The sequence below is a fragment of the Opisthocomus hoazin genome, chromosome 3 (assembly GCF_030867145.1).
Source record: "Opisthocomus hoazin isolate bOpiHoa1 chromosome 3, bOpiHoa1.hap1, whole genome shotgun sequence".
NCBI lineage: Eukaryota > Metazoa > Chordata > Aves > Opisthocomiformes > Opisthocomidae > Opisthocomus > Opisthocomus hoazin.
Genome location: NC_134416.1, coordinates 47,202,738 through 47,229,792, shown reverse-complemented (window position 1 = coordinate 47,229,792; position 27,055 = coordinate 47,202,738). Strand labels below are relative to the sequence as shown.

At 38.4% G+C, this 27,055-nt stretch overlaps 1 protein-coding gene across 2 annotated transcripts in view; it reads right to left on the bottom strand.

Moving 5' to 3' along the window:
• ST18 (ST18 C2H2C-type zinc finger transcription factor) overlaps window positions 1-27,055 on the bottom strand; it is a 176,223-nt gene that overhangs the window by 25,309 nt on the left and 123,859 nt on the right. For both annotated transcript variants that reach the window (XM_075416160.1, XM_075416158.1), the window contains exons 4-11: window positions 25,577-25,767; window positions 20,517-21,311; window positions 17,616-17,750; window positions 15,811-15,901; window positions 14,228-14,332; window positions 12,627-12,832; window positions 9,251-9,462; window positions 464-709 (exon numbers count right to left, since the gene is read on the bottom strand). In XM_075416160.1, coding sequence (XP_075272275.1) covers window positions 464-709; window positions 9,251-9,462; window positions 12,627-12,832; window positions 14,228-14,332; window positions 15,811-15,901; window positions 17,616-17,750; window positions 20,517-21,311; window positions 25,577-25,767 — 1,981 coding nt within the window. The remainder of the gene's footprint in view (window positions 1-463; window positions 710-9,250; window positions 9,463-12,626; window positions 12,833-14,227; window positions 14,333-15,810; window positions 15,902-17,615; window positions 17,751-20,516; window positions 21,312-25,576; window positions 25,768-27,055) is intronic.

Below are 27,055 nucleotides of genomic sequence, written 5' to 3'. Positions count from 1 at the left end.
AAGCACATGTTTAAATGCTTAGATAATGGGTTACCTAGAAGTATAAAGACTTGGTGTGGGAAAACTAGGTTTTGTTTCAGCATGAAAAAACCTGCCTTGGTTTGGTTTTGGGAGTGCTGTTGTTTTTTCCCCCCCGAATGATCCCTAGGCCATTTGGGTGTATGCGCTACAGGACTGAGCCATTAGGAATAAAACTTAAAAAGCAGTCTCTAATGGTAGATACTTTTTATTTACTTATCTTAGAGACTTACAGACATTCACAAGTAGGCTCTGAGAGCAAGATGTTTCGTAAGCAGTGATTTTTTATGCCACATCTGAGAGGGCATTAAAGCCAGCTGAACGTTCACAAACTTCTACCAGTGGAAACTGATTCCCTTTAAACTGGACTAGACTGGTCATCCCAAAGACCATCATATGGCCACTCATCCAAGGGAAAATGTCACTCCGAAACTGAAAAGAATACCTCTTTTTCTTCTCCTTTCCTGCCATGGGTCTTGCTGTAGTTGATTGGTGTATCCCAGCCTTCCTGTTCACAAAGAGCCTGGTAGAAGGCTGCATTTACCAAGATGCTGCTTGTTTTGAAAGGAGAAGAGGAAGGAGTGGGAAGTGCTGTGCTGGAAGAAGTGAGAGGCATAACTTTTTCTTGGCTTCGTTTTTTTTTCATGCTCAAATCCAGAGTTCCATTTTCATCCACTTCTATCTCAGCTCCCTGACATGTAACAGGAAACAGAGACATGTTTAGATATGGACATGGTGAGGCTGCAACATAACCATGTGGTGCTTTTAAAGGATAAATATAAATGCATGCTTTTATTTAAATTTATCTGAATCTAAACCCAGCTTTTCGATTTATATCAGTTAATGTCCAACTCTTGGACTTAAGAGTAGCTTCAGTAATGGTATCTCTGCATCTCAGCTTAAACGTAGTAAGTAGAATTTAAATAAGATGCCTCTAAACCATAACCTATAGACCCTAAATCTAGTTTTATTTAAAAAAAGTTTAGCTTTAAATCTTCTTGATCTTTTCACTATTACAGAGAACTATGACCCCAATTCACAGTTAAAGCATTAATGCATTGTTTAGGTTATCAACAGCATTGCTATTACATATCTTCCCTTCCCCCCACACCCCGGAAACATTACAACATCTGCATCATGGGGGAGAGAAGAAGGGGGGGAAGAAATATATCTAAATGTAGTACAGTAGGAGAAATTTTCACTAGGGTTTTGTACATCACTCAGAATAACATATTGCCTTAATCATAGTTTGACTAGGCCACTAAGGCATAGGTCTGCACTGAGACCACTGGACTGGGAGCCACAGGAGGATCTTTAGGAGGTTCTCCCTGATGGAGATCTTCAACATGAGTCAACAAAGCCTTTGCTCCCTGGGAAGTAGAGCAAAGGGCAGCTTCTGATTGCAGGGGTGTGTGCAGTTTGGGGAGAGACCCAATTTCTCTTTCTGGGCTGGGAGAAGCTCTCAGAGCAGCTGCTGCTTACAAGAAGGGGCAAGTGCTGCTCAGCTGTACAAGAAGAACAGGGGAAGGAAAGATCACTGTTCTGCCTTACACTACCTGACCACAGAAAAAGAGTACAAACTCTTATTCTTGGAATGATGAAAAGCTCTTGAAAATACAGCTTACTAATGGAAGCAACAAAAGATTTCCCCCCATGTTCAATAAGCAACACTGCGTATTGACCTATTGTGTATATAGGGATGAGTATAAGACTAGTCCTTGCTATTGCCAACAGCTACAAAAGTCATGTAGGGAAAGAGGTGAAAGAGGTGGCTTCTGGAAGAGTACTTGGTAGTCTAACTCTGTGTGTTGCACAGAATAAGGTAGAATATATTCAAAGACTACAGAGATAAATAACAATGTCATAGATCCACGCGTGTAGAATGCTGTAATTAACACTGCTCTGTGTCTTATTGTTATTACCACAAAGCTCAGACACCACTTGGGAATTTGGGACTAGATATGTTAGGTGATGTATAACTGTAGGAGACAGTAATATAAACCCAGATTGAGACTTCCTACCTTGAGTAATATAAAAGTAAATCCGTAGCGTGAATCACCTAGACCCTCTGTTGTAAATGGAAGAAGGGACGGGTATGTCCAGGGGACAGGTTTTTCCTTCTTTCTTAGACCTCTTCCTTAGGAAGAGATGAGACACTGGCAGAAAAGGTCCCTTTCTCCATCTTCCCATTAACTGTTGCTGGAGCTTGATGATTAGTCAACCATTCAATGGCTAAAGATGGGGCAGAAAAACTTATCCTTTCTAAAGGGTCTTAAAAACAGTTATGGTGAAACAGGGAATTCCTCCATTGTGCTGAAAGTGTGACATGGCCCCCCCAGTTGGACTGAAGGCACAAGGTTCCTTCATGCAGCCTTTTCTGCTACTATGGCCAGTGGTGACTCATTTAAAGGTAAAATGTGTCTGATGAATCTTTGCAATCAGAAGGAAAATGTTGGTACAAGATGAAAATTTAAGGCCCAACAATCTCTCTTCACTCAGACAGCCTGATTCCATTTTGTATCCATGGGCCTAAGACAGATGCCCACCTAAACCAAAGCACTACCAAGCCATCTGTTTGCCCCCGGTTCAGAAACTCAGGCACCTCTTATGTTTGCTTCTCTGGCATCGTGAAGTTCACATTTTCAATCATACAGCTTAAAGAGAGAGATGTTTTATTATATTTATGGGAAGTAAATACACTTCTAATATGTTCATACTAAGACGCTTTGGTTATATCTTTCTGCCCCTTTTTAGTAAATAGTTTAATCTCCTGTGATAGTTTTAAGCCCTGAATTTGACAGTGCAGCTTATCCAGGATAATAACTTAGTAACCACAACATCTTATGCCATCTGTATAATACCAAATACATTTTTATACCAGCATTAATAAACCTTAGTTACAAAAATCCAAGATATTAACTATATCAGTGCCAAGCACACTCTCCAGGATCTGACAATATAGCTCCTCCATGATCACCCCAGTGTTTTTTGGCTTCCGAGTTGATATGTAACTATAGCAATGAAACAGAGCCACAGTAATCAAGTTTAATGACCAATGTAAAGTAAAATGCTAAATATTGTAGTTGCTGACATTTTTCATAATAAAAAAACTTGGGTTAAGTCTGCACAACCAACATTCACATAAAATTCCAGACCTCTGTGACAGATGGCTTAGGAAAGGAAGCCATGTGACTGGGCTGCAGTAATTTTATAGTGCAAAACCCATAAATAGTGCAGATTCTCTGTCACTGACAAAATATCAACTACTCAGAAGGCGACAGCGACAACAAAAAGGACCAAAACCAATCAAGGTCCTCTCCTCAATGAAACTGGACATAGAAAAATATCAGGAAATGTATTGTCTCTGAGAAACATGAGGTGCAACAAGGAGCTCTGTCTGATAAGTAGAACATTTACTAACATGGATATTTTAAGCTTCCTCAGCACTTTCCTGAAATTCACATAGAAGTTTTGTTGTCCAACATGCACCTAATTCTGCTCAGGGAAGGCTGGGTTCTGTGTTTGTGAAGTAGCATACAGATGGGGTTTAAGTGAGCTCACAGATGCACACAGCAATTAAATATACTCATGGAAAAAATATCCCCTTTTGCCCATCGTAGGATGGATCACACGTTTACAGCATGGCTTTTTATTCAGAATGGTATAAAAGAGCTATCGCTTTGCTGCCTTCATAGCAAACTCCAAATGGCAAAGCAAAAAGAGAGGATAGTCAGAGATACTGCTCCAGTTTTCATTCCTACTCTCATCCCACCCTCCTCTCAATATGTCTCCTTTGCTTGTTTTACCATGTTTATGTTAACGTTAATTTTAGAATGGAACTAAAAAGACAAAAATGGCAAAAAATCCTAGAGCAGTGCTGTGACATGCTGACAGAAAATGGCACTTACTATGCTTAGCTCAGACTTGTAAAGGCTGTGTTCTCCTCAGTGGAGAGGTTAGTTACTGTTCTAACCTCTTAGATCTTGTTACTGTTGACTCTGGTGCATGTGTGAAGAGGCGTATATTTATCCATTTATCATGACATACTTAAAGTACAGCTACCAAAACAGTATAAACTGTTCTGATTCTTCCTAAAAATGTAAGCAAAATAAAGATGCAAATGCATCCTCTTATTTTCTAACTTATATTAGTTTGCAGCTGTGTAAATTTTTGGAGCCTGATTTTGATCTTATTTGTGTTTACATTTATATTTACGTTTATATTTACACTGGTGTAAACCAGGAAAAAATCCACTGAAGCAATGAAGAAAAATCAATGAGGGTGAGAGGACACACATGGTAATTAAATTCAGGTTACTCCTTATCTACTCCCACATCGGTGACAGTCTATACACCCCCAGAGGCTTTATAAGCAGCTGGAAAAAGGATTCCAGAATAGAAAATTAGAGAAAGATGACTGAAACATATTTCCTTTATCCCAGGATCTATTCAGTGAAAAGAGAAGGTACAAGTAGTACTCTACTATGAACATCTATCTAAAATGAAGACTAATATATATATATGTAAGCAAAAAAATAGTCTCTATCCTCTTCAAGTGCTTTGTGCCTTAAAGTCAAGCTTTTTCAGACTCCTTTATTTTATGACATAAATATTATAGAATATTCTCTAGTACACTATTAAGTCTTGTCCTTAGAACTGAACTACATCAGCTAGGACAATAAAGGATGCTGTTTTCTATGAAAAATTACTTCTGCATTTTTTCTGATGCTTTTGGTCCGTCTGATCACTCACCACATTTAATACTCTGCAGTGTGTCTCCAGTAACGAAAACAAGTTAAGCCTTATCTCATAGCTGGATCAGAAAGAGTGAATTATTGTATCTGCATGGATCTTATTTCAAACCTGCGACCTTAGGGAGATTGTATCATTAAATATAAGGGGGTTTAAGTATTTTTTGGTTGGCATCAGCCATACAATTTAATACTTAGTAAGTCCAAAACAACAATGATTTTGCATACCCGCTAGCAGTTCAGTCTAGCTTGGAAAGCTCAAGAGGTCTTCAGTTCTGGTATTGGGAAGAACTCTGAAACTAGTATCTTGTCATGTATATGGGTACTATTCTTAATGCAACTCCATCCAAAAGACTACAATCTTTTCTATTCCCAGACAAAATAAATACATGCACCTGGTCCTCAATTCTGCAGACTTAAATTTAAGCAGTTGAGTTCTTCAGCAGCAAATTAAAATGCTAATTTGGGTGAAAATAAGAAAACTCGTAACTGCCCAGCAACTTCTGAGACAATTATGAAGTCACAATTTCAGCCCAGAACAATTCACAAATTAAAAAATGCTAGCCAAGAACGTACTCAAGGAGCAACATGCACAGCAGTATAACAGGACAGTACCTAGTGATATTCTTGGCTCATTTTTCATCCTGTATTTCAGCTTTAAGGTATTTGGAGTAAAGAACTGCCTGACAAATGTGCTGAGTACTAAACACATTGTTGAAATAATTGATGTAATTATCACCATCATCAATATCCAAGAATGGAGAGATGACATAATTTTGTTCAAAAACAGAATCTGGACTTTAACGTTTTAGCAAGTGTCATTTTTTGTTTTCTTTCAAGGCATAGTGTGCATATGCCATTTTGTCTAAACAGGTGGGAAAACCACCAAAACAGTCAACAAAATATTTGGCAAGCAGCAGTGAGGATACAGATAAACTGTATGGCTTGCAGCTACCTCTGTGAGACATGAATGTGGTGAGGGCTGTAAACAGGGAAGATCCCTGGATGTTATGATGATGTAGACTCTTGCACTGTGTGAGAAACTTCAGGCAAAGCCTTCTAGGGGAGTCCTTCTGTTGACTTCAATGGGAGTTGAACAAAGATACATCAACTGCAAATCAGATGCAACCAGGAAACTAGTTTGGGGTACTGACAGCACTAGAATTGGCTGATCAGGATTATATTCAGAGGAACAATTTGCCACAGTCTCAGGAGGAGGTTGCCTGGCTCAGAAAATGTAACATTAATGTGGTATTAATTATTTTTGAAAACAGTATCATCAAGGTATCTGATGATCTTAGTATTTTGTATGTAGCTGATAGATAATTCATAGAGAAAGCTTAGGATCCATTTTACTGTTCATTTCAGAATAAATTTATTCTTTAAATTGCTTAATTTATAAATTCATATTTTTAATCTTGAGATATTTGGCAAATCACATTTGTATGTGAGATAGCTTTGGAAGTTTTTCTTACTAATGATACTTAAAAGTGCAATCTGATTTGCCTACCCTTGCTACACTTCTCTTTCTTTTTTCGGCTTATATTCTCCATTTTGAACTGATATGTAGACAAAGTGAGTTATATATTTGAAAATCAATTAAATTAATGAAATCAGGAACTGTGCTTTGAAAAACACTTTTTCATTTAAGTGTTATCTATACTTGCAGAAAAGTGGTGAACTTTCAAGGTAAAACATACAAGTCTTACTAAAAATTGGACAACACTCTGCAGGTCAAGAAATAGCATTTGAGAGACAGAAAGAAAAAAGAAATTACTTAGGGAACACACTTGTGCTAAAAAATGTTTTGCTGTTTTCCCTGTCTGCTTAAGCAAGGTGACATATGCATGCCTTGAGTGAATACAAGAAAATTACCCTTGCTTAAAATATTTGAAGTTCACGTTGTGCTTCTAAAACTTAGAAGCACAACATTTTTGCAGCTCTCACAACTGTGTAACTTATGAAGTATTTCCTACAAGTCCAGAAAATCCTCTGCAGTGCCACATGTCCTTGCTCTACCACCACACTGCCTTTCACCTGCAAAGTGTCATGGCTTGGATTGCTGGGAGGCTGCCTGATGCTCATATAAGAGCAAACACCTTTACAAGTCAGGAGCGTTGATCTGCTAAAGTGTGCACAATGCTAAACAGTTTTTCTTAGGCAAAGGAACAAAAGAATGTGGCAAGGGGCAGGGCTGAGAGGTCTGGTACTATGCGGCTCTGAACACAGCCACCCCACACAGGTATTTTCAGACCTGGTGAATGTGTGTGCTGTCAAGAGTAGAAAAAGGAAATCATTAACTTAGTAGCCAGCTGGTGATGCTGTATTTTTTGAGTCCAAACACTGATAAAGTATCAAGAGATGCTTTCTATAATCTAAAAATTTGTAAGATAATCCAGCTGTTACACCTTTGTAGCCAATGCCAGCTACAAAACAGTTCAGAAGCATTGAAAAGTAGACACTAGTCTCTTTAAAAATAGCCTTATTTTTTGCTTTATATTTTTTTTTAAATAGGAAAGCATCTTTATTGAAGAGAGTTTGGAGATCTAATTACACAAATTTCTGTTTGAATGCTGTATGATAAAAGTAATAAATAGCCAAAACAAAATAAAAGTGCGTTTTGTGTGGTTTTGGCCACCAAATGTGTTTGGGGCTTACTTGCCTGTGTTCTGGCCAGAAGTTAATTCTGATTCTTCTGTCAGATGTTTTGTAGCAGTATGCCCTCCAGAAAGTCTGGCAAAAGTGCAGGCAGGCAGATAGCAAGGTATGCAGGTGATTTTCTTTTAGGCTGGATTCCTGGCTGTGAAAAAGGAGTAAGCTATGTGCCCCAAGTGTCCCTCCACATCGTTACTATTATGTTCACTTCCATTCAAACCTTCCCCATGATTTGGCAGCTGTGAAGCAGGTAGAGAAGAGAAAATCTTTGGGTTATGCCTGGTCCCTTTACTGCTCTTCTCTGGCAAGAAGTTCTATTGTTGAGGTCAGCCAAAGGCTGCAACAGCAATTTAATCCAGCCATTGGCATCAGTTTCCATTTCCCTGCTGGAAGAAATCTCTGTTGAAGACTGGTGGAAGGAGCTTTCTGCAGCAGATATCAGGGATAGATCTGTCATCTGGGAAAAGTTCTGTGAGCAATCTTTGGGACAGATAATGTCTGAGTTACAGGGGATGCATGTGGACACACTCTAAAAATTTTGCCCCATGGCATCTCCCAAACCGGTTTCAAGATCCAAGACTCCACAAGTTGAAATCAAAGGCAGCAATGTAGGGAAAACCACTCTGCAAAGGAGCAAGGCTTAGAATATCTAACAAGGTGTTATGCTGGTAGTAAGATAAGTGGTTCTCCTCAAAGAACAACAGCTAACCTCTTAGCAATGGTGAATGAAGGCCCAATCAAATTATAAACCAACTTCTGTGGAAGCCACCTGTAGCCAGACTGAGCCTGGTGCTACAATGGACAAGGCATAGCAACGCTGAAATGCAGAGAAAGAGGTCATCTGTCTTTTGGAGCACATGTCATGGCTCATAGTCCCACAGCAGAGACACACCTGCTACTTTATGTTTTGATATATATACCTCTTTTCACTCCTCAATGATTTCCTCCCAAGTTCTTGTAATGGCACCCTGTCATCTACACAGAACTTTCAAAAGTTTCATTGCAGTGGAGCATGTGTGACTTTAATACAAGTAACAAACAACAGTGCTCCCACAACCACAGTCATCAGAAGAAAACCTCGTCTGTTTTCCTCAGTAGTATAATACTATGTAATGGCACAGAAAATAAGGCTCAAAGCTCACACAATACCATTTGTAAATCATGAAGATCTGTGAGGAAATGCAGAGCAGAAACCAAAACATGAAAGCCACACAAGCATCTATGATATTAGGCAGCTTTCCATTATGACAGACTTGCCCAAATTATCTATCTCCAAATGCTGTGGGCCTGATTCTCCTCTCTTGCCAGCAGAAAGGAGAATTTTACCGAAGTCAGTTGTTATTTCCTTCCCTGCACCTTGTCAAGCTGTCATGTGTTCCGAACACAACAGACTCATTAGGTGTAGTTCTGTTCCATTGCCACCAAAATATCACCTTGAATAATCGTATGATTTTTTTTTTAAATCAACCTCCAAAATTATCACTTATGGCAGGGTTCAGAGGGAGGAAAATTCCCTCTTTAAACAGGTCTAACTTATTATCTACCACAGGCTGTTGCCACATTTCAGATACCCTTTTTCCCCTCCCACAAAGCTCCCCCCTTTTATTTAGGGATCAGTTAAGAAAAAGTAACAACATAATGCCTGCTATTTATTTATTTTTATCAGAACTGGTCACTACATTACTGATTTTTTCTCTGTCTCTCTTCAAAAGAGCATGCAAACAGAAGCCTCCTTTTGGGCGATTTAATGCAGTCACTAACATGAAAGACAGTTTATTCGCACAGTTCAGTAGCTAGCACACCCTCCAGGTTCTTGGACTACCCTACCTTGGCAGACAGACTCTGTGGTTTGTTGGAGAGGATCTCTGCTGCTTCCCTGCAGCGGGTGGAAAGGTTCAGGATAGCAGCAGCTGCTGCTATGTGGGTGTCTTCACTACATTGACCGTAGCTATAAGAGTTGGCATGGCAAGGGCTCTGTGTGTGGGCGCTAGCACTAGGCAGTCGATTAGAAAATTTCACTGGATTTGAAAAATGTTTTGCTGTTGAAGAGAGATTTGATTAGCAATTGCACATATAAGATTTTTCCCATTAAATAGTTTTGTTTCTCAGACTACAGTTTCATACATTAGAATATTCAAAGAATACATTTTAAACAATCCATTTCCTCTTAGCAGTAAGGGTTTGCTGTAAAAATTGTTTCAGAAACACGGTAATTTAATTTTTATCTGACAAATACACATCTTTCAACAAAGTATTTGAAACTTTTACTCAGATCTTCCTCATCCTTTACTCAGGCACTAAAAGCAGTGATGTCCAAGGAAAGACTGAACAAACATTAGTGTGTTATCCGTTGTGACCTGACAACACTGTTGGGCAAATGCAATTGTAAATGCATCCTTATAAAATCTTCCTCTTGGAGCTCTGTTGTATAAAAAAATAACAGTGACTTATCCAGTCTTAGCTGAAACAACACTGCTTACCCTGCTTAAATGAGTAGGTCCATTATTTAAAAAGCTTTGTTTATATGAGTAAGAAGAACAAGACCAGGCTCTTGAACGAACCAGAGCAATCATATAAGAACATTACCTGTTAGGAACATTCAGTCCTGATTTTGTGAAAATTTTTAGAAACGTAAGTCTACCCTTTAATCAATTAAAAAAATAACGACAATGAACATTCAGAATAAAACTGATCTTGGATCACTGTTGTATGTTGGCTATCATTTGGAATAACACACAGATTTATGAGGCACAAAGAAGTCAGCTGAGAATGAAAAACTACCAGGTGAACAGAAAAGCACTTTCACAGACACAAGTGGTGTGTGATGTTCTTTATTTTCTGCTCCACCAGCAGCGCCTACTCTAAAACAAGTAGAAAGTACTCTGCTCTCTGTTCTGGATTTTGGAGCCTGAGATGTCATTAATTATTGGAGGGAAAACACAGCACCGTAATTTCAGCTCTTAGGAAGTAATAATCACTTCTTTTGTCTGTAGCTCTCATGGTGTCCTACAAAGATAAACTACGCAAAATCCAGTTTCTCAGCCTACACCCAGATACACCAAGAACATTTCTGCGTGTGGCCATCTGCTCGCTCCATAACGATCTGAGCCCCAAAGCTCTGGATCCCTTTGGTTGTAGAGCTTTGACTGAGTGCATTTTAATACTAAGACCCACGCAAGGCATTGAAGAACTCATCTTTCCTCAAACTTGGGATACTCCAAGACAAATGCTTGTTTATATGCACTGACTATAGCTGGATGCCATATTAATTTCTTTTAAGTTCTGGAGTTATCTCATTAGAGCAATATATAAAAGCCTCGTGATTTAGTTCTCCCTTTCTTCACTGCAAATGAAATTTATCTACCCTGCTGTAACACTGTAGCACAAGCAAAAAGGTCTACATTTTTAGTAGTTACTACAGCTAACTTCAAATTATATCGAAAGAGCAAAAAAGTCAATTTTCCATTATCCACCTTAAAAACAGAAAAAACAGAGCAGGCTATGAGGGATGCATGTTTTGTTAACAAATCAAGTTTACAAGTGAAGAATCCACAGAGGGCTAATGATGGGCTTTTGGCTAGCTGCATATGTACATAAGATGCTGAACCAATCACTACATCATCAGCTTCTTATTTCCAACTTTTGTATATTCACATAGTTAAAGCACTCACCTGCTCTTTTATTTTCACCTTTCCATTAAAATAATAGTTGCACACTGCAATCTTTGCAAGAACAGGCTGCAAACTTCAGCCTGATACACATTATACATAAATTGCGTATGTATGGATTTGCATTTGTGTAAAAACATTTCAATCATTTTTTCCTTGAAATGAACCTGTGAAATAGACATACATCTGTGCAAAGAGACAGCTAATAGGGAATATTCAATTTTACAAACAAAATTGGAAAATCTGCCACCCAAGAAGCTGGCAATGCACATATTTGCTTTCATTTGAACAAGCCTATTTTCCAGGCCAGATAAATATCTACTTTTCATTTGCAATTTTAAATGGGGTGTTTATGTATGTATAAAAACACATGGATACCTTTAAACATATACATGTGTGTGCGTACTTAGACATATACACAAATATATAAATATACAACTTTCATAAATGTACAAAACATATAGAATACTATACAATATTAGAAAAATATACTATACTATACTATAATAAAATATTTTATTATATATGCATAAATACATATATAATATTTTCTGCTTTTCTGTTCACCTTACTATGAATGTTTTTTTTTGTTGGGATAAATAGGATGTAATTTGCTGTCCTTCTTTATTTTCCTTTACTAAATTATTTTCATGAACAAAAGAAAAAACAACTAAAGAGTCTGTTGTCACTCTCTTTTGATCTGTTTTCTTCTGAACTCAAATATGCTGCAATGAAACCCCTTTTTTTCCATTTTCCTCATGGAAATAGAATTGTTTGTTTCTTTGAACTACAGAGTATTTTACAACAGTCAATACAACGGCAGAATCTTGCTGAAGTTTCCCATGCAGATTGTGAACAACATCTGAAATAAATAATCAGTGTTCACACTGTGGTATCTCATTTGTACAGACTAGTACAGCAAATCTGTAAGTGATGCAAGCAGGTGAATCTCAATAACAATTTGATGCATTGGATGTGTCTGCGCTACAAATACAGTGTAGTATAGAAATATGAGAGATTCAAAGGAACTAAATTCAGAGCTGGAATTAATGCAGCTGAGGCACATGGTCATCTAGGAGGAATAATACCTGTATGGAGGCACCTGAAAGGTTTCTGAAATGGCTTTTAAAACCTAACCTGGATTTGTCTACACTACAATTCATAACATCTTGTGCAGGCACATTCCACGGGATTTCTTACGGCAGCATCCTATCACACAAAGATATAACAATGTAGCCAAGCAGGAAGCTAACAGATAAAACATATACCATTCCTTTTTACTCCTCTTTTCTCCTGATAATTGCTTTTAAAAGAAACAACAAAAAAGTAAACCTTATACTGATTATATTTAGCTTTCTATCATTCTATATTTAGAAAACTAATGATTATATTTCACATTCTTGCCATAAGTGGTTAAAGATGCTTCCTGTAGAGACTGTGTGAATTCCAGAAGTCTGAAAGCAGAACAAGCAAAAAGAAAAAAAGTTATTGAAATTTTGTCCATTTTCCAAGAGATAATGGAAATTCAAGCTTACATTCAAGGAACTGGGGCGTTTTTCGTCCTTGTGCCACAGGTGCTGTTGTCCGTTTGCCAAAGACTTGTGCATCAAAGCTGGCATAATCAAATGGTACTTTCCCAAACTTCTCCTGTTCTTTTGCCAGCGTGGCTCTGGAGGAGGTGACTGGCAGTGAAGTTCTGTAATTGTACTGAGATACCTCAGGCTGCTTTGCTAAATTTGTGCTGCAGAGAGGAGGAAAAGAATGAATGAGAAAGACAAAAATATCCTTAAATAACCATTTTTTAAAAATAGGATACAGTTGTATCTCAGTATCAGAAAGTGTGCTGTTACCACATGTAAATCTTATTGGTAGGTGTATACAAGAAATAGATAACGTAAATATGGTGGCTGACCTGGTAGTCAAACTGCAATTTGACTTCATACAAGTTCAAAGATGCAGCCACAAAAAAAATCTAGTATTCTTCAGTAGTGGTGTGGGCTATTTACCAAAAGTATACTGACTTACTTCTAGATTACCACTGTAACATGCTGTTTCCTTTATTTTTAAAAATTGTCTGGATTTTTGTTAGTCAAAAGACTTGTAGTTTTATGGATCCCTATTCTTCTTAATTTACTGTAAATGACTATGGTATAAATATGATAGAAGATGATCCAAAATAATCACTTCTTTTATTTAGGAGGGACAAATGATTTATGGTGTGTTATTCCACTTAGTTACTGTTCAGTAACTACTTGTCTTTAGTAATTTCCTAAGGACTTTTCATACGTAGAGTTAAGGCACGTGCAGTTGGCAGACACATGGACATAATATTCTGTAATGGCTCTGAAGGAACCATTAGAGCTGATCACGTCAATAATCCACAAATTAAAGTGTCCCCAAATAGACCTGAATATAATAGGTTGTAATGGTCGTGGTGCCAATGATGTGCAAATTATGCATGTCTGTAGGGTCCATATAACTCTCAAACAAAATACAATTACAATAAAAAATGTTTCCCCTTTTTGATGCCATTGTATAAAAAATAAATTAAATTAAACCAATAAAATAAAGAAAGTCAAAATGTGAATTATTCAATGGTGGGAAAACAGAATGAGCACAGTTCTCAACCCTTTCAGATAACATGCTACTTACTGGATCACTGGAAGGTTCCTCAGAAAAGAATCATAAAATACATGAAGACTGAGCTGCTAAAAGTGCAATAAGGTCAAAGAGATCTTTAATCAAGTTTCAGTGGCCAAAATGCTGTAATGAAGGAATAGTTATTGAAAATTGTTTTAAACATTTCAGCAAGATAGGAGATTCAGTTTACAGGAGAAAGACATTTGAGAATCATTGATTAGGCTATTTGTGTTGAAGTAAGATTTAGTGGAATATGTTTGGTTGGTTTTCAAAAGATACGTCTGTTGTCTTGAATGTCAGCCACATGCACAAGAACCAGCAGAAAGCTGCTTGTCAGTTCTGAGACACAGTCAAGTTATTCAGCTTTGTGGAGGTTCATCTTGGAAAATCAAATTACCCCTGTAGCTGAAATCTAAAACGGGGGAAAGACCTGAGGAGTGATCAACAGAGTTTGTGCAGAAATACTTTGGAGAAACTACTTTGTGAGGGCTCCTACCTGTGAGTCTGATCATGGCACTGCCCAGATTTTGGAGACTCGAGCTGGTTCTTTTCCTGGGACATTGCCAACTTTTCAGCTGCAGCAATTGGACAACCAGAAAGGCTGTTTAAAAGCAAAGTGAAGAAACAACAAGAAAAAAACCCCAACATTAAAATGAAACCTTAAATAATGGAAATGTGTACTGTGGAACCCAATGACTTCAAATTACTCTGGTGCCCTGTACATCTATGGGAGCTGCTGCTATTTTAGCACAGATTAATCTGGTTTTCAGCCCTTAATGCAAAACTGTGCAATCTGTGCATTTGAGGTGATATATCTGGAAACTGAATCACGTAGGAGTTTTCCACAGTTCGGCTTTGATGTAGTGTGGCTGGCAAGTCAATAGTAAATTTTTTGACAAATGACATTTACTTTATCAGCTAAACCATGCATATAAGCCTCCTATTGATTAAAAGGAAAGTGAATTTGGGGAAAAAAACAGGGGTATGTGAATGTAACCAAAACCCACATTTTGTCACTTCAAATTGTGCTTTCTTTTTTTTTCTTCTATTTGTGTTACTAGATTAGAACATATTTTCTTATGCTTTTCATGTATTGCCTATGATACAAATGATGTGCTGCAAAGATTACTAGGGATTTAAAACAGGAAACACAATGAAAAAATATTTATTGATTCCTTACATAGCCTTGTAAAAGACTTTGTAGCACAGTATGATAATCTTTGATTTTGGTGCCCTCATAAAATAACCAATCAGCCAATCAATCACAAGCAAAAAAGAAAATCCCACAAAAATTCAATTCTATAACTAAAGTTGGTCTTGAAAATTTTCTGTCTCAAGTTAGATTGTAAGATTGACATTATATTTTTCCTGAAGCACCATAATGGAATAAGTTGGCTTGCTGGCTTCCAGCAGAAAGCAGTAGTGACAAGAGATGTGCCGACAGCAGCGGCTGCTGGAGACAGAGCACGTCGGCTCTCTGCCCCACCTGCAGCCCAGCTGTGATTCCCCAGCTGCCTGTCTGGAAGGCTTTTCTCAATTTTACTTTCTCCCTGTAGGCAGCGAGTTAAGCAGACAGTAGTGTTGCGAATGGGAAGATGACATTCCTAGGGTAATAAATGGAGGTTTTTTCACAGGGATTCTACAGTATTCCACTTAAAATTTCCTGTTTTGCTAAAAGGGAATGTGCCTTGATGGGAAATTCCTGCCAAAAAACTACCATTTATGAGGTGAAAGACAAACAGTCTTTGATTTCTGCTGGGTTTTCCAGTCGTAACAATAACGTGTTCGTTCTTTCTTACCCATTTTACATGATGGTATTTCAGTGTGTAGACTGTAATGAAACTGTAGTTTGAAATCTCGCCTGTGAAAAAGACTAGTGGAATTTGCCATCCTCAGTGCTGCAGCCATTTTTCATATAATGAAATAAAACACAGGTATTTGGTTCTAAATAACGCAGGTTACCCTTGCAGTTCATAGGCATTCTGCAGTGTAGCACATAACATTTAATTCCAAGATGTGCCCATCAATTTACTCCTGAGCACGTTAGATTTTGGGCGGACAGGAACTTTTCTGATCTACCTTCTGTGTGTGTTGCGATTGCTGTTCACATGTCCTCTTCCAGTGCATCCTGGGGTGGGGCACTTTAGAACGTTTTCATGCATGGCAAGAACTAAACAGGAATAAGAAAAAAAACCCAAGATGATAACAACATACATCAATTAAAAAAAAAATATATAAAAATATGAGCATTTCTTCTTCGAACTCAGATACTCAATTCTGTCACATTTTGACCATGAGAAAGAAAGGAGAAGCAAAGGACCTACAATACAGAAAGGCCAGTTTGTCTCTATGTGGTTGTAAGCGTGGCTTCCCACACGGACATCATTGCTTGCTGATTCATACACCACTAACACAGTCGACTAGAAAAGGAGTGTGATAGAGGACCCCTGGGCCACTTACTTGTGCTACGTATAACTGCAGTCCCTCTCTGTCTCAGGAAAGGCAATGCCTCAGGTACAGGAAGGGTTTTCATGCCTTGCACCTGAGTAAGATGATCTGATCTGAGTATGTCCTGTCTGAACCCTGATACTTTCTGATCATCTGAAATGTGCTGAAACTACTTTAGACCAATTGGTCATGCTCCCAAGCAGTGGCTTACACTCTCAGCAGTGATTACGACCTCTTGCATGCATATTTCTTATGCCCTCTGATGTGGATCATATTTCCTAAGACTGATAAGCATGACTGTGTTAAACAGAATACGTCTTTGTACACGTGGCCTCATGACTTCAGTACTGCATTACCCCTTTGGGTGGACAGTGCTTCAAAAAAGCCGACAGTTCAGTCAACTGATTTATTCTGTCAGGAACCTTTTTTTTTTTTTTTTTGCCAGCAGGGTAGCACATATCTGATTGGAAGTGTGATGATTAAGAAGGACTTGTTAATTTTAACTTTTTAGAAAGTTAATGTTGGTAAGGCCTTCCAAATGCAGTGGCCCGCTTAACTCAGCAGATGTTTCCGCAAATATGCTTTAGCACCAGATTTAAAAAAAGGAATAGTTACATTTAGGAATAGGATGTTGGTAAAGTACAAGTAGCTTTTTAGTTTGTTGTTATGCATGCCACCACAAAACCCAATCTGACAAACTGGGTTGTTTAGGCAAATAGTTAAACACTAGATTTTGGCTTATTTTGCAGCATTTCATTGCATCACATTGCAGGATCACACACACACATAAACCACTGTAATCACATCAGTACAGTTAGAAATAAGCAGGGAAATTCAGGCTAGATTGTGCATAAAAGGGTTAGCATGATACAGCCACAGGAGAGGGATGTGCTGTGGACCAGCGCTGGGATGTACTGATTGAAGTAACCTTTTTGAGCTCATTGGTAGGGGGGACACTGGAAACATCTCTGAATAAGCATGTCCAGGTCTCTCAGTTATTGGCAATGAAAACCAGCAGACTCAGTACGTGATACTGTAAATCACGTCGCAGCTCTGAACCAAGCAGGTGGTTTCTGTGCTGCAAGCCTTAGCAAAGGCATGGGCAAGCAGATCTTGAAGATACAGAAGACTAGAGCGTGAAGGTCTGCTGGGCAGCATGGGGATAGTTTGGCTCTGATCTTACTCTTCCCAGGCCACCTGAGGAGCCTACTGCTGTTTGTAATGCTACTGCTAAGGAGTACTTGAGCTTCACGAGTGTGGGAAGCAGGACTGTGACTAAGAGCTGGAGGGCAAAGAAGGTGCGATGGTTCATCTCTCAGCCTCATTCTGTAATCTCACCCAGAAAAACTGGGTTTCTTTGCAGCATGAGCATACACTAGCCACAATATGAGGCCAGATCCAGTTGTTATTCTGGATAGCAGGGTGATGATACTCACTTTCTAGTGGCACTCTAACTTTATGTGGACAGCCTGAGAGACTGCGGTGGTGAGGGTACAGCCCAGTCACATGCCCTGTGCCATCACATCCTGGGATGGGACATTTGGTTTCTCTCTTTTCAGGCCTGGGTGAATCTGCAGAGAAATCAGATAAGGATTTTGTTTGATTTAAGCTCCCATCTGCATTCAGCTGAGCGATCCTAGCAGCGTGATGCTCTCTATTTTGTACTTCAGATGTAATTCCTGCGCAAAGTTTTAACAGAGATGCATGCGATATAAGCAACTCTAGGTTTTCACACCTGTGTCCTTCAAACAATGGCTCCCTCCTCCCAATATGCCATTTATGTGCTAAACTACGTAGCATTAGGATTGCAGTGTCATTTATTCCATTCAGAGCCTCAGACAGGACAGAAGCCACAATCCAATAAGCCAGAAAACTGGCAGCATCAGCCAACAGCAAGATCTATAAAGGAATAAATAAAAAAGCAGAAACAATCTTTTACTCTGTTAATGTCAGACTCCAGGAAGCTGGGAGGACCGAATAAAAGCTGAGGTGTGAAACAAACAAAGAAACAAACAAAAAGCATTTCAACCAGAAGCCATTCCTTAAATATCGCAGATCTCTAGGCTGTAGGTTCTTTGTTAGGAAGCTGAATACATGCCACTTTACATTTGAGAGGCAAGGCAAGCAGCTCCCTCTGGTACACATGGCAATGTCGCTTTGTGGAGCAGCCCAGAATGACAGTGAAAACATGGAGCAGCCGATACCCTTTCAAAGGTGAGGTCTCAGCCCAGCCCCACAGCTACCACTCTGTAATGGCCGCAGTGCATTCCCAATTTTTGTTTCAAGCACCCAGAATTGTGCAAGAAGCACCGGTCAGAAAGCCTTTATTTGATTTCGAATGCAGGATCAAAAGTCTGGGCGAGAAAGGAATGAATTCTGGTCCAGAAATTCTCTTGTGAGAAATCTGGAGGAAGTGGCTGCATAAATTGCTGAGGATGGTTTTAGCTCCATCTGTGATTGGCTGCCAACAGCATTCGGCACTGGGGGAGAAAACAGCTGCAGCCAGCACAGGGAGCAGCCTCCTGCAAGCTCATTTTGTTGGACTGTGAGGTAGGATGTGCTTAGGGACAGGATTGCCAGAGACAGCTGAGGGTTAAACTTCCTGGCAAGATTTTACTTAAGAAAAAAACAAAAAATAGGGAGGAAAGAAAATAGATTGAGCATCAACAGGAGACCACAACCTTTTTAGAATACTGCAAATGGAAAGTGCGGCAATAGTAGACAGAAAATAGAGAGACCCTAAAATATAATTTAATTTTTCCCCCACTAATTGGAAAGATTTATCATTAAAAAGATGGAGAAATATAAATTTAAGCCATGTTTTTCTGACATAGCATCCAAGAGATACAATTAGGAGCTGATGGATTTGATGGTGGATTTTTCAGAAATAAAACCCAGTTAATTATGTAAGGTGAAAAAATTACCTGCCTGATACTACATTGACTAAAATCACACAGTGTTTATACAACCTAAACAAAGCCTAGTAGGTTGCTCCATAAATGTTACCTCTGAACTCACCTGCAAACTACAACTAATATGAGGCAAACCAAGACGGGCCAAATTCTGCCATGCTTACCATCACTGCTCCTTCCTATGCGTGCTGTGAGAAAGTTACATTGACTCCAATGTGAACCTGGTGAACACAGCTGGTCTTGGGATAAGAAAAGGTATCTGTAAAATTCCTGCATATACCATAGTCATCTTAGCAAATAAAGATTCATGTAATTTAACAAGGAGGCAGCCTAATACCTTGCATGCACATCTTAAGACATGCTAATGAAAAGACTGCTTGAGACAGAAAAATGAGATGCATGCATATTCTTCTCAAATACTACAGGAAATACTTTGTAGTTGCAAATCCTAAAAACACTTGTCAATTATCTTAGACGCTAAATGCTTTAGATAACTTAAACTACTATAATATTTGCAATGTCCACAGGGACTGCTCTAAAGCAATGCTAACAATGCCAAAGTAAATTGTTTATTAAAAGCAGAAATTGCAGCAATGCTGGGCTGACCTCAATATATTTGGAAGCCCAAAAGAAAAAGTCAAAGGACAGATGAATGTATTGTTACTTACTACAGCAGGGACTGTGCTTATAAAATGGCATCTCTTGATGTTCTGTAATTATCCTCAATTGAGGGATTTCATATGAGACAGCCCCGTTTACAAATCAAACCTGAATCTTTTAAATCTCCAGTTCTAGAGGCCTGATTAAGTACCAAAAAATGGAGCAATGTTCCTACAGCTTTGTAGGATGCTACAAACCATCAAAAACAATAAAGATTTTAGAACTTAATGGTAATTCTGCTGATGGTGAATGAGGCAGAAGAGCACGGCTTGTGCTTTCCTGGCTCAGAAATGCTGGCTGTAGCAAAATGTAATGCTGATATGTGAAGCAGACTGAACTCAGAAAACACATGGCTTAGGAATTAGGTGGCATGTTTGGAAGAGGCCAATTTTTCACCCTAACCTTTCCTTAAGCGTTGTTTTAATGCCTTCTCTTTTGGCTGCTGAAATTTAGGAGGTATGTATTAGCGCCCTATGAAGGAGGAGGTGGAGGAGGAGGCAAAGGAGGAGAAGGAGTGTCAGTGCCAGCTACACAGCCCTTTTAGTAGCCATTACTGATCATTTCATATAATGGTTTGGCAGGAAGCCAAGTACCTAGCGTTTAACCTGGTTAGATGTAAGGCACTAGTGTGAAGGCACGTAATTAACAAAATTACCAGCTAAATTCTAGATTCTTTACTGTTGCTGTAAAACCCAGCTCAGAATCCTCTATCAGTCACAGGACAAATGCTTAAGCCAGTAAGAACAGCCAAAAATACTTCCTTACGTTTGTTGCTAAATATCTGGCTCCCACCAATGTCAATAACTTTGGTTTGTCTCCTTTCTCCTGCTAGATGCTCCAGAAGAAACCTATCCAGTTCCTTGTAGGTGCTGTGAAACACATGCCCTTGCTCTGCCTGCAGAGTGATTGCTTGTTCTAGCAAGCTCAGGTTCCCTTTTGTTTTGTCCAGCTCAACCGACACTTCTGTGGTTTCGGACAGGCGCTCGTTGTCGTCTTCTTCACTTTCGGGAAAGGGATTCTGAATCCTTTTCTCAAAAGGATCTGCGTGGGACTCCTGGGGTGCTCTTAGCTCTGTTTCTGAGTCACAAAGTGTTTCACAAGGGCCAAAATCTACCTCTTCCTTCTTAATTTCTGGGGCTTCCAGGATGCTAGGTTGATTACGCTCTACAATATACTTCTGAGTTATATGGGGCTTTACACTAGTTTCTTCTGAGAAATTTGAGGAGCTGTCCCACTCGTCCATAATTTCAGAATTACTTTCATTTTCCTCAGACGAATAGTATTTTGGGTCAGAAATAACAGCCTTTTCCTTTCCTTCAGCTGAGTTAATCATGTAACATTCATCAGTGTCATCACTTTCTGTTTTTAAGGATTGAATGCCGCTGTCATTTAGATTTTCTGCCACTGTTTGACTGGGTGCATCTTTTGATAGTTTTCCAATGTTCATCAAAGATTTGGCCACAGTATCTTGATAGCTGGAGTAATTATCTTTTCTTTGACTGGAATTTTCTTGCCCACCTGAATGAGGGGTTTTCTCAGATGATTTTGGAGTACTTTCCTCTACATGAAGAAAAAAGCAAGAGAAATATATGTAAGAATAACTGATTTTTGTATCTGGTAGAAGAGATATGCAGACATTTACTTACCAATCTCCATTTCTTAACTCAAAGGTACTTCTATAATGATTAATTCACCAAGGCTGTGTTTGAAATGACAGTTTGTAGCATCAGGAAAAGCCCTTCTAAGATTATGTCTACTTTATTTTATAGATCCAAAGCTATATGAGAAATAAATATGTTGCCATTTTTCTCTGACAGTGCAGCTACATATTACCTTAGAACACACACATTTTCTTATACATTCATATAAATAGATTAATAGATAGATAGATACTTTATATATACACGCAATCTGTATAATATACACATATATATATACACAAGGACACGGACACACATTTTAAAATTCCTCTGACCTACTTTCACTTTTATTTCATCTAAGATTCCCAAATATTTTCTCAAAATAAACCTTAATTACTTTTCCAGTCACCCCAGATCCCATGAAAGACCATGATGGAAAAAAACTCAATACTTCACAAAGGGCAAGCTCCTGGTCACCATTGCAATTGCCACATTAAGTGATAGATCAGGTCATGCACAGGCAAACAGAAATGGTTGTTATGTACAGACTCATAAAGGACTTGTTAAAGACACCACTGAAGTGCGTCCTGTCTTTATAAACATCTTTCTTCAGAAGAAAAGCAGCAGCCAGCAGGTAATAGAGGCTGCATGTAGGAGAGGTTGTCAGTGTGGAAGACAATACGCCTTTTGTATCTCATTTAATATTTTATAAACATTTCCTCTGACAAGGACACTCAAAAATACATCTCCATCATCTTCCTTTCTGGTAATTATCTCTCTAAAATCAACACTGGTTTGCCAGGATCAAGTAAATATTGCCATAGTAACTAAAAGCATTTTTGGATGAAGGGAAGAATTTAGTCACAACACTAGCCCCTTCAATAATGCTGATTATAGGGTACATTCTTTTGTTGGGATCTATTCAACATAAACTGAAAAATTTAACATTTTACTTCCTAGAAAGGAGGATGAATAAACAAGCACAGACCATTTCATAAGATGTGTCTGTCCTCTCCTGAATCAGAAGAACTCCAGGTTTAAATAATAAATTAAGCATAGTCTAAAATGCAAATGAAGTTTCTCTCAATAACACAGCGAGCTATTAAGAGAAAGTGTAAAGGGTTATGATAATTTTAAAGTATTATGAACTACAGAAAACAAATAAAAAGCATTTTCAGTGAATATGTCCAATTCATTGAACTATTCTCTCAATCCACTTAACTACCCACATGTGTACAATAATGATTTATAGACATTATACCTAATTATGCATATTTGGGCTGTGTTAGAGTGCCTAACAAAAGCTCTAGAAAGCAACAATTACCTCTGTTGCTTAGCTACATAGTTTAAAATATTCCTATTAAGTGCAGATTATTGTGGAGGGGGAAAGGGGGACAAAAATGCACATGTGCACCACAATGCATTTCACTTTACTGCTGCCAAACTGTTAGCATTTTGGGTCATTTCCAGTTTACATAATTGTTTGGTTCAACTGTTTGTTATATGTTAAAAGAAAATATTGATTAATTCTTATTCTTCTTCAGAAAATTGGACCCATGCAGGGAGAGGTGGCCTTTTGCACTGTGTGCATAAAGTTGTGTATAAAAAAAAAGTCTGTAAACCTTAGTGTAACTTTTTAGCAGCTGGTCTATTGCCACACACATTGCAGCATTCTGAATAAAGAAGTCTGCTGTCTTTTCACGTCTCCGCAAGTAAGAATGATGATTTGGCTCTACAACAAACTTGTCAAAAGGGTTTGTATTATTTGCTCTTCTGCCATTTGGAAAATAACAGAATCCCGTCAGTGGGTCGTTTCAAAAAGTAAGACATTCTAGTTTTAAAAGAAATCTCCCACCCTTCAAAACAAAATGAAACAAACAAAACTTGATAATAGTAACAGGTCTTTTCAGTTATTTCTCTGTGTGAAAGGTGAAAAATAATATAAATGCATCATGACAGATTTTTGCTCCTTAATTAATCAGCAAATATTAAATGCAATGTTTTAAAATTTGTTGTTGAACCAGTCTTAATGGTTCAGCTGTCCCAGCTTTGCTTTTCACTTCTACAAGCTCCAAATTTACTTTAAAAAGAATCAAAACTCAGCTTAGTTTACAGTTGCATCAATCCATGAACTGAAGCATTAACTGATCAACTGACAAGAATCGTGAGTTTGTAATAAAATAAGCCCTAAGAAATTACAGATGAACCTACATGCCCAGACCAGTTGTATGCTTCAGCTGAAATTTGTTTTGCATCTGGCAAAATTTATGCAAAAGGTATGGGTTGTACTGCCGCTGACACAAGTAGGTTGCAAGAAATCGAATACATCTTTTTGAAATAAGGTGGGTTTTTTTTGTTCTGACTGAAGGGTTAGGTCACATAGGGTTCCCCTACATTTAGATCAGTGGACCTGGCTCAACACTTTACCTTTTAAACAGAAAGAACCAGTTAAATAACTTAGGGTCATCTGTATATGGCACAAGTTCTACACTTACACCCATCATAGTGCTTTCCCTTCAGCGAGCTCTTCTAGCTGTGCGGAGGACAGACACAAGAGAAAGAAAAACACATTACGGAGGGCAGCTCTGGATGGCCAGGAACCAGGCTGAATCAATACATGAAAAATTAGCTAAAATCTAATTATATCAAAAAAAACTCAAAACAAAAAAACATACTAGGACTCTCAGTCAAATAGCTTCCCTTCAGATGGCTGGTGTTACAAAACTGAAATACTCCTTGCAGTCTGGACAGGCACTGAGAGCCATGGAGTTTTTTTCTTAATGTATTTATCTTAGTAATGTCACCAAAAAGACAGAGACACCGGGTATCACCTTGTTAATTAATGCTCTGTTTGAAGAGTGATCTCCCTTCTAGGTTTTCACACCGACAGGATGCAGACCCCTGGAAGAGACTCCTCCTAGAAGATTTATGAGTGACAACTGCCTGAATTCTTTGCCATATATAAATGACACAAAGACCTCCAATGATTTTGGTAGAATCAGGCTTTGACTTTTTAATCTGACAGACAGCCGCCGCCTTCTATTTGTTTTATAGTATTCTGATGTATAAAATTTTGGGGGTTTGTTTTGTTTTAAGGAATTTCTATTTGGAGTGGATAACGATATAAATTCCTAATCTCAGTTCATCATAGAATCATAGAACAGCCCAGGCTGGAAGGGACCTTGAAAGATCATCTGGTCCAACATTCTCTGGGAAAGAGAGCCTAGATGAGATTATCTAGCATGCTGTCCTTCCAAAATATTTGAGGAGCTGGTACAATAAACTGAGTGGAAAACAGATTACCTTCAAACTCCTGTAACAAACAGCAATTAAGTGGAATATAAGTTCATTCTCTTTTTGTAGTATCTCTGATTACTATATTCCCAAGGCCAGATCACGTTGCTTTTATCTTGACCTTTGCTATTTAATGATGACTCTTCCATTTAAAACAAATGCAGAGTGTATTCCACTGACTTATTCTCACTTACCTGATTAACAACTTGTGCAGGACATCTTCAACAAATATGTGACCACCAATTTAATTAGATACTTTTTGTTCCTCTCGAATATTTATAAACATTATTGCAAGGAAAGAGCAATAAAGTCATACTGTAACTATATCTTTCTGCCCCCCATCCTCTTCCGTATTTTGCAACATACACATTGTAGAAATTTCTATAAATTGTTGGACGTTTGACTCAGCAGAATTGGAATAACAAGTATAAAAGTGCTGAGTTTAATAATCGTGTTAAACAGAACACACATAGCAGTCACATGCATGAAATTGCTTTGCTAAATGTTAAAGTCAACAATGTTTTGCTAAGAGTTTTTTTTTCTTCCTAAGAGCTCTATATATTCCAGTGAAAGTCTGCTCTTCATAAATGTGTTTTTCTCAGTGGTGAGCTTAAATTTGTTCTTTTACACAGCTAGTGGAGAAGCAGATGCTGCTCCATATCTGACCTGCTGCAGTAGTTGTCTCCCTGTGTGACCTACAAAGCATTTACTAGGCCCCAGGAGGAGTCATTGTACAAAGTAATTGGAAGTATTGTGATTAAGCCTAGACAGAAATGCACCATTCCAGCTCTGTTAGAAGTCAAACACATTCTGCATCCTTTCTGAGAACACTGCCTCATATCTCCCTTCCTGTGGAATTCAGGTTCAAGCGCAGCCACACTGGATGACTACCTGGCGTTGAGCTGCTTTCAAGGACACTGATCTCGTCCTGTAAATCCGTCCTGTCGTCATTTTCTTCTTTGCATTCCAAGCTGGGGCTGTAGTGGCGGGGTTTCATTAACAGGGACTTCCTTTTGTTGACAGGAATGCCTGACACCTGTTCTTCCACTTTTCTCTTCTTAGCCATGGAGCATTTGTAGGCACTGCAATAGCCAATTATAGAGAAAAAAAGTGGGGGAAGTGAGGTGTAAATTGTTTGAAAAATAGCACCACTCTCTAGTTATTCTAAGTATAAAAGTGAGGACTGACAAAATATTAATTCACTTGCAGTTTCAGCAAATTGTATTTCATGGATATTTAATTTCAGCTTATGAACTTGAAGTTCAGGGCACAGGCAATTCTTATTTCTTTTCACTGCTGCCAAAATCTGACAGGGGGAAGGGGAACAAGGAGAAAGCCAAAACCAAAAAATCGATAATCAACATCCTTAATCCTAAACAAGCGTATGCTAATATAAGACCTGCTCTGCAGTAAAATATGAACAAAATTGTAGTCTGGGCTGATAATCCAGAGAAACAGCCAAGGGAAAGAATACACCACCAATTGTGCTACAACATCCAGAGCCTTTGATTCCATTACCTTTACATCAGTATGGATATCTGATCACACCCCATGAGTTTAACAGCACAAAACAGGTGTGAAACACAATGTACCTTCAGAAAATTTTGCAATACGGGTCCCTCTTTCAACATCAGTCCCAAGCGTTGATTTCATTTCAAGAGCTCCAGCCATGAATGCCTAGCTTAAGATCTTCTCAGGTATCTACATAGACCCTGGAAAAATGCTCCTCCAGAGAGAAATTCATCCCACCTAAAACCAAATCTCTCTGATAAAGAGGGTGGCCATCCCCTGGGGGAGGCCTTGTCCAGTCTAGATCCCTAACTTTCAGATATGAGAAGAGAGGACAGTATTTTAAAGAGAAAGATTTCTAGCAGATTTGATAAACTTCTTTCAGGTCCTATAAGATCTGCAGATTGATCTGCATATTAATTTGCTTCTACAGATATTTAGCAAAGCCTTTGCTGTCATGCAGCTGATTTGTATAGCATATAGATGTTGCCTCATATGACACCTTACTAAAGAGGCCTGAACCTTCAACTATCTTTTTTTAATAACTCTTCCTGTATGTGATTTGGCATGATTTCATTGTTCTCTCATGCACAGTATTCTAAGAAATTCATGCAGTACGAATAATAGCGCTCATATTATATCTGTCACAGATGAAAAAACTACATATATGAATCTGTGTAATCCACTCAATGGTTTCTCGACCTTATGCACCCCTAGGGTGCATTACAAGTCTACACAATGCCCTTAGGTGCTGGATTTTGAATTCGGCTCACTGACTTAGCTGCAAGATTTGCAAAAAATCCATGTATGCAGAGTACTCCTATTGGTTACACCTATTACAAGCTCAACAGCATAAATTAA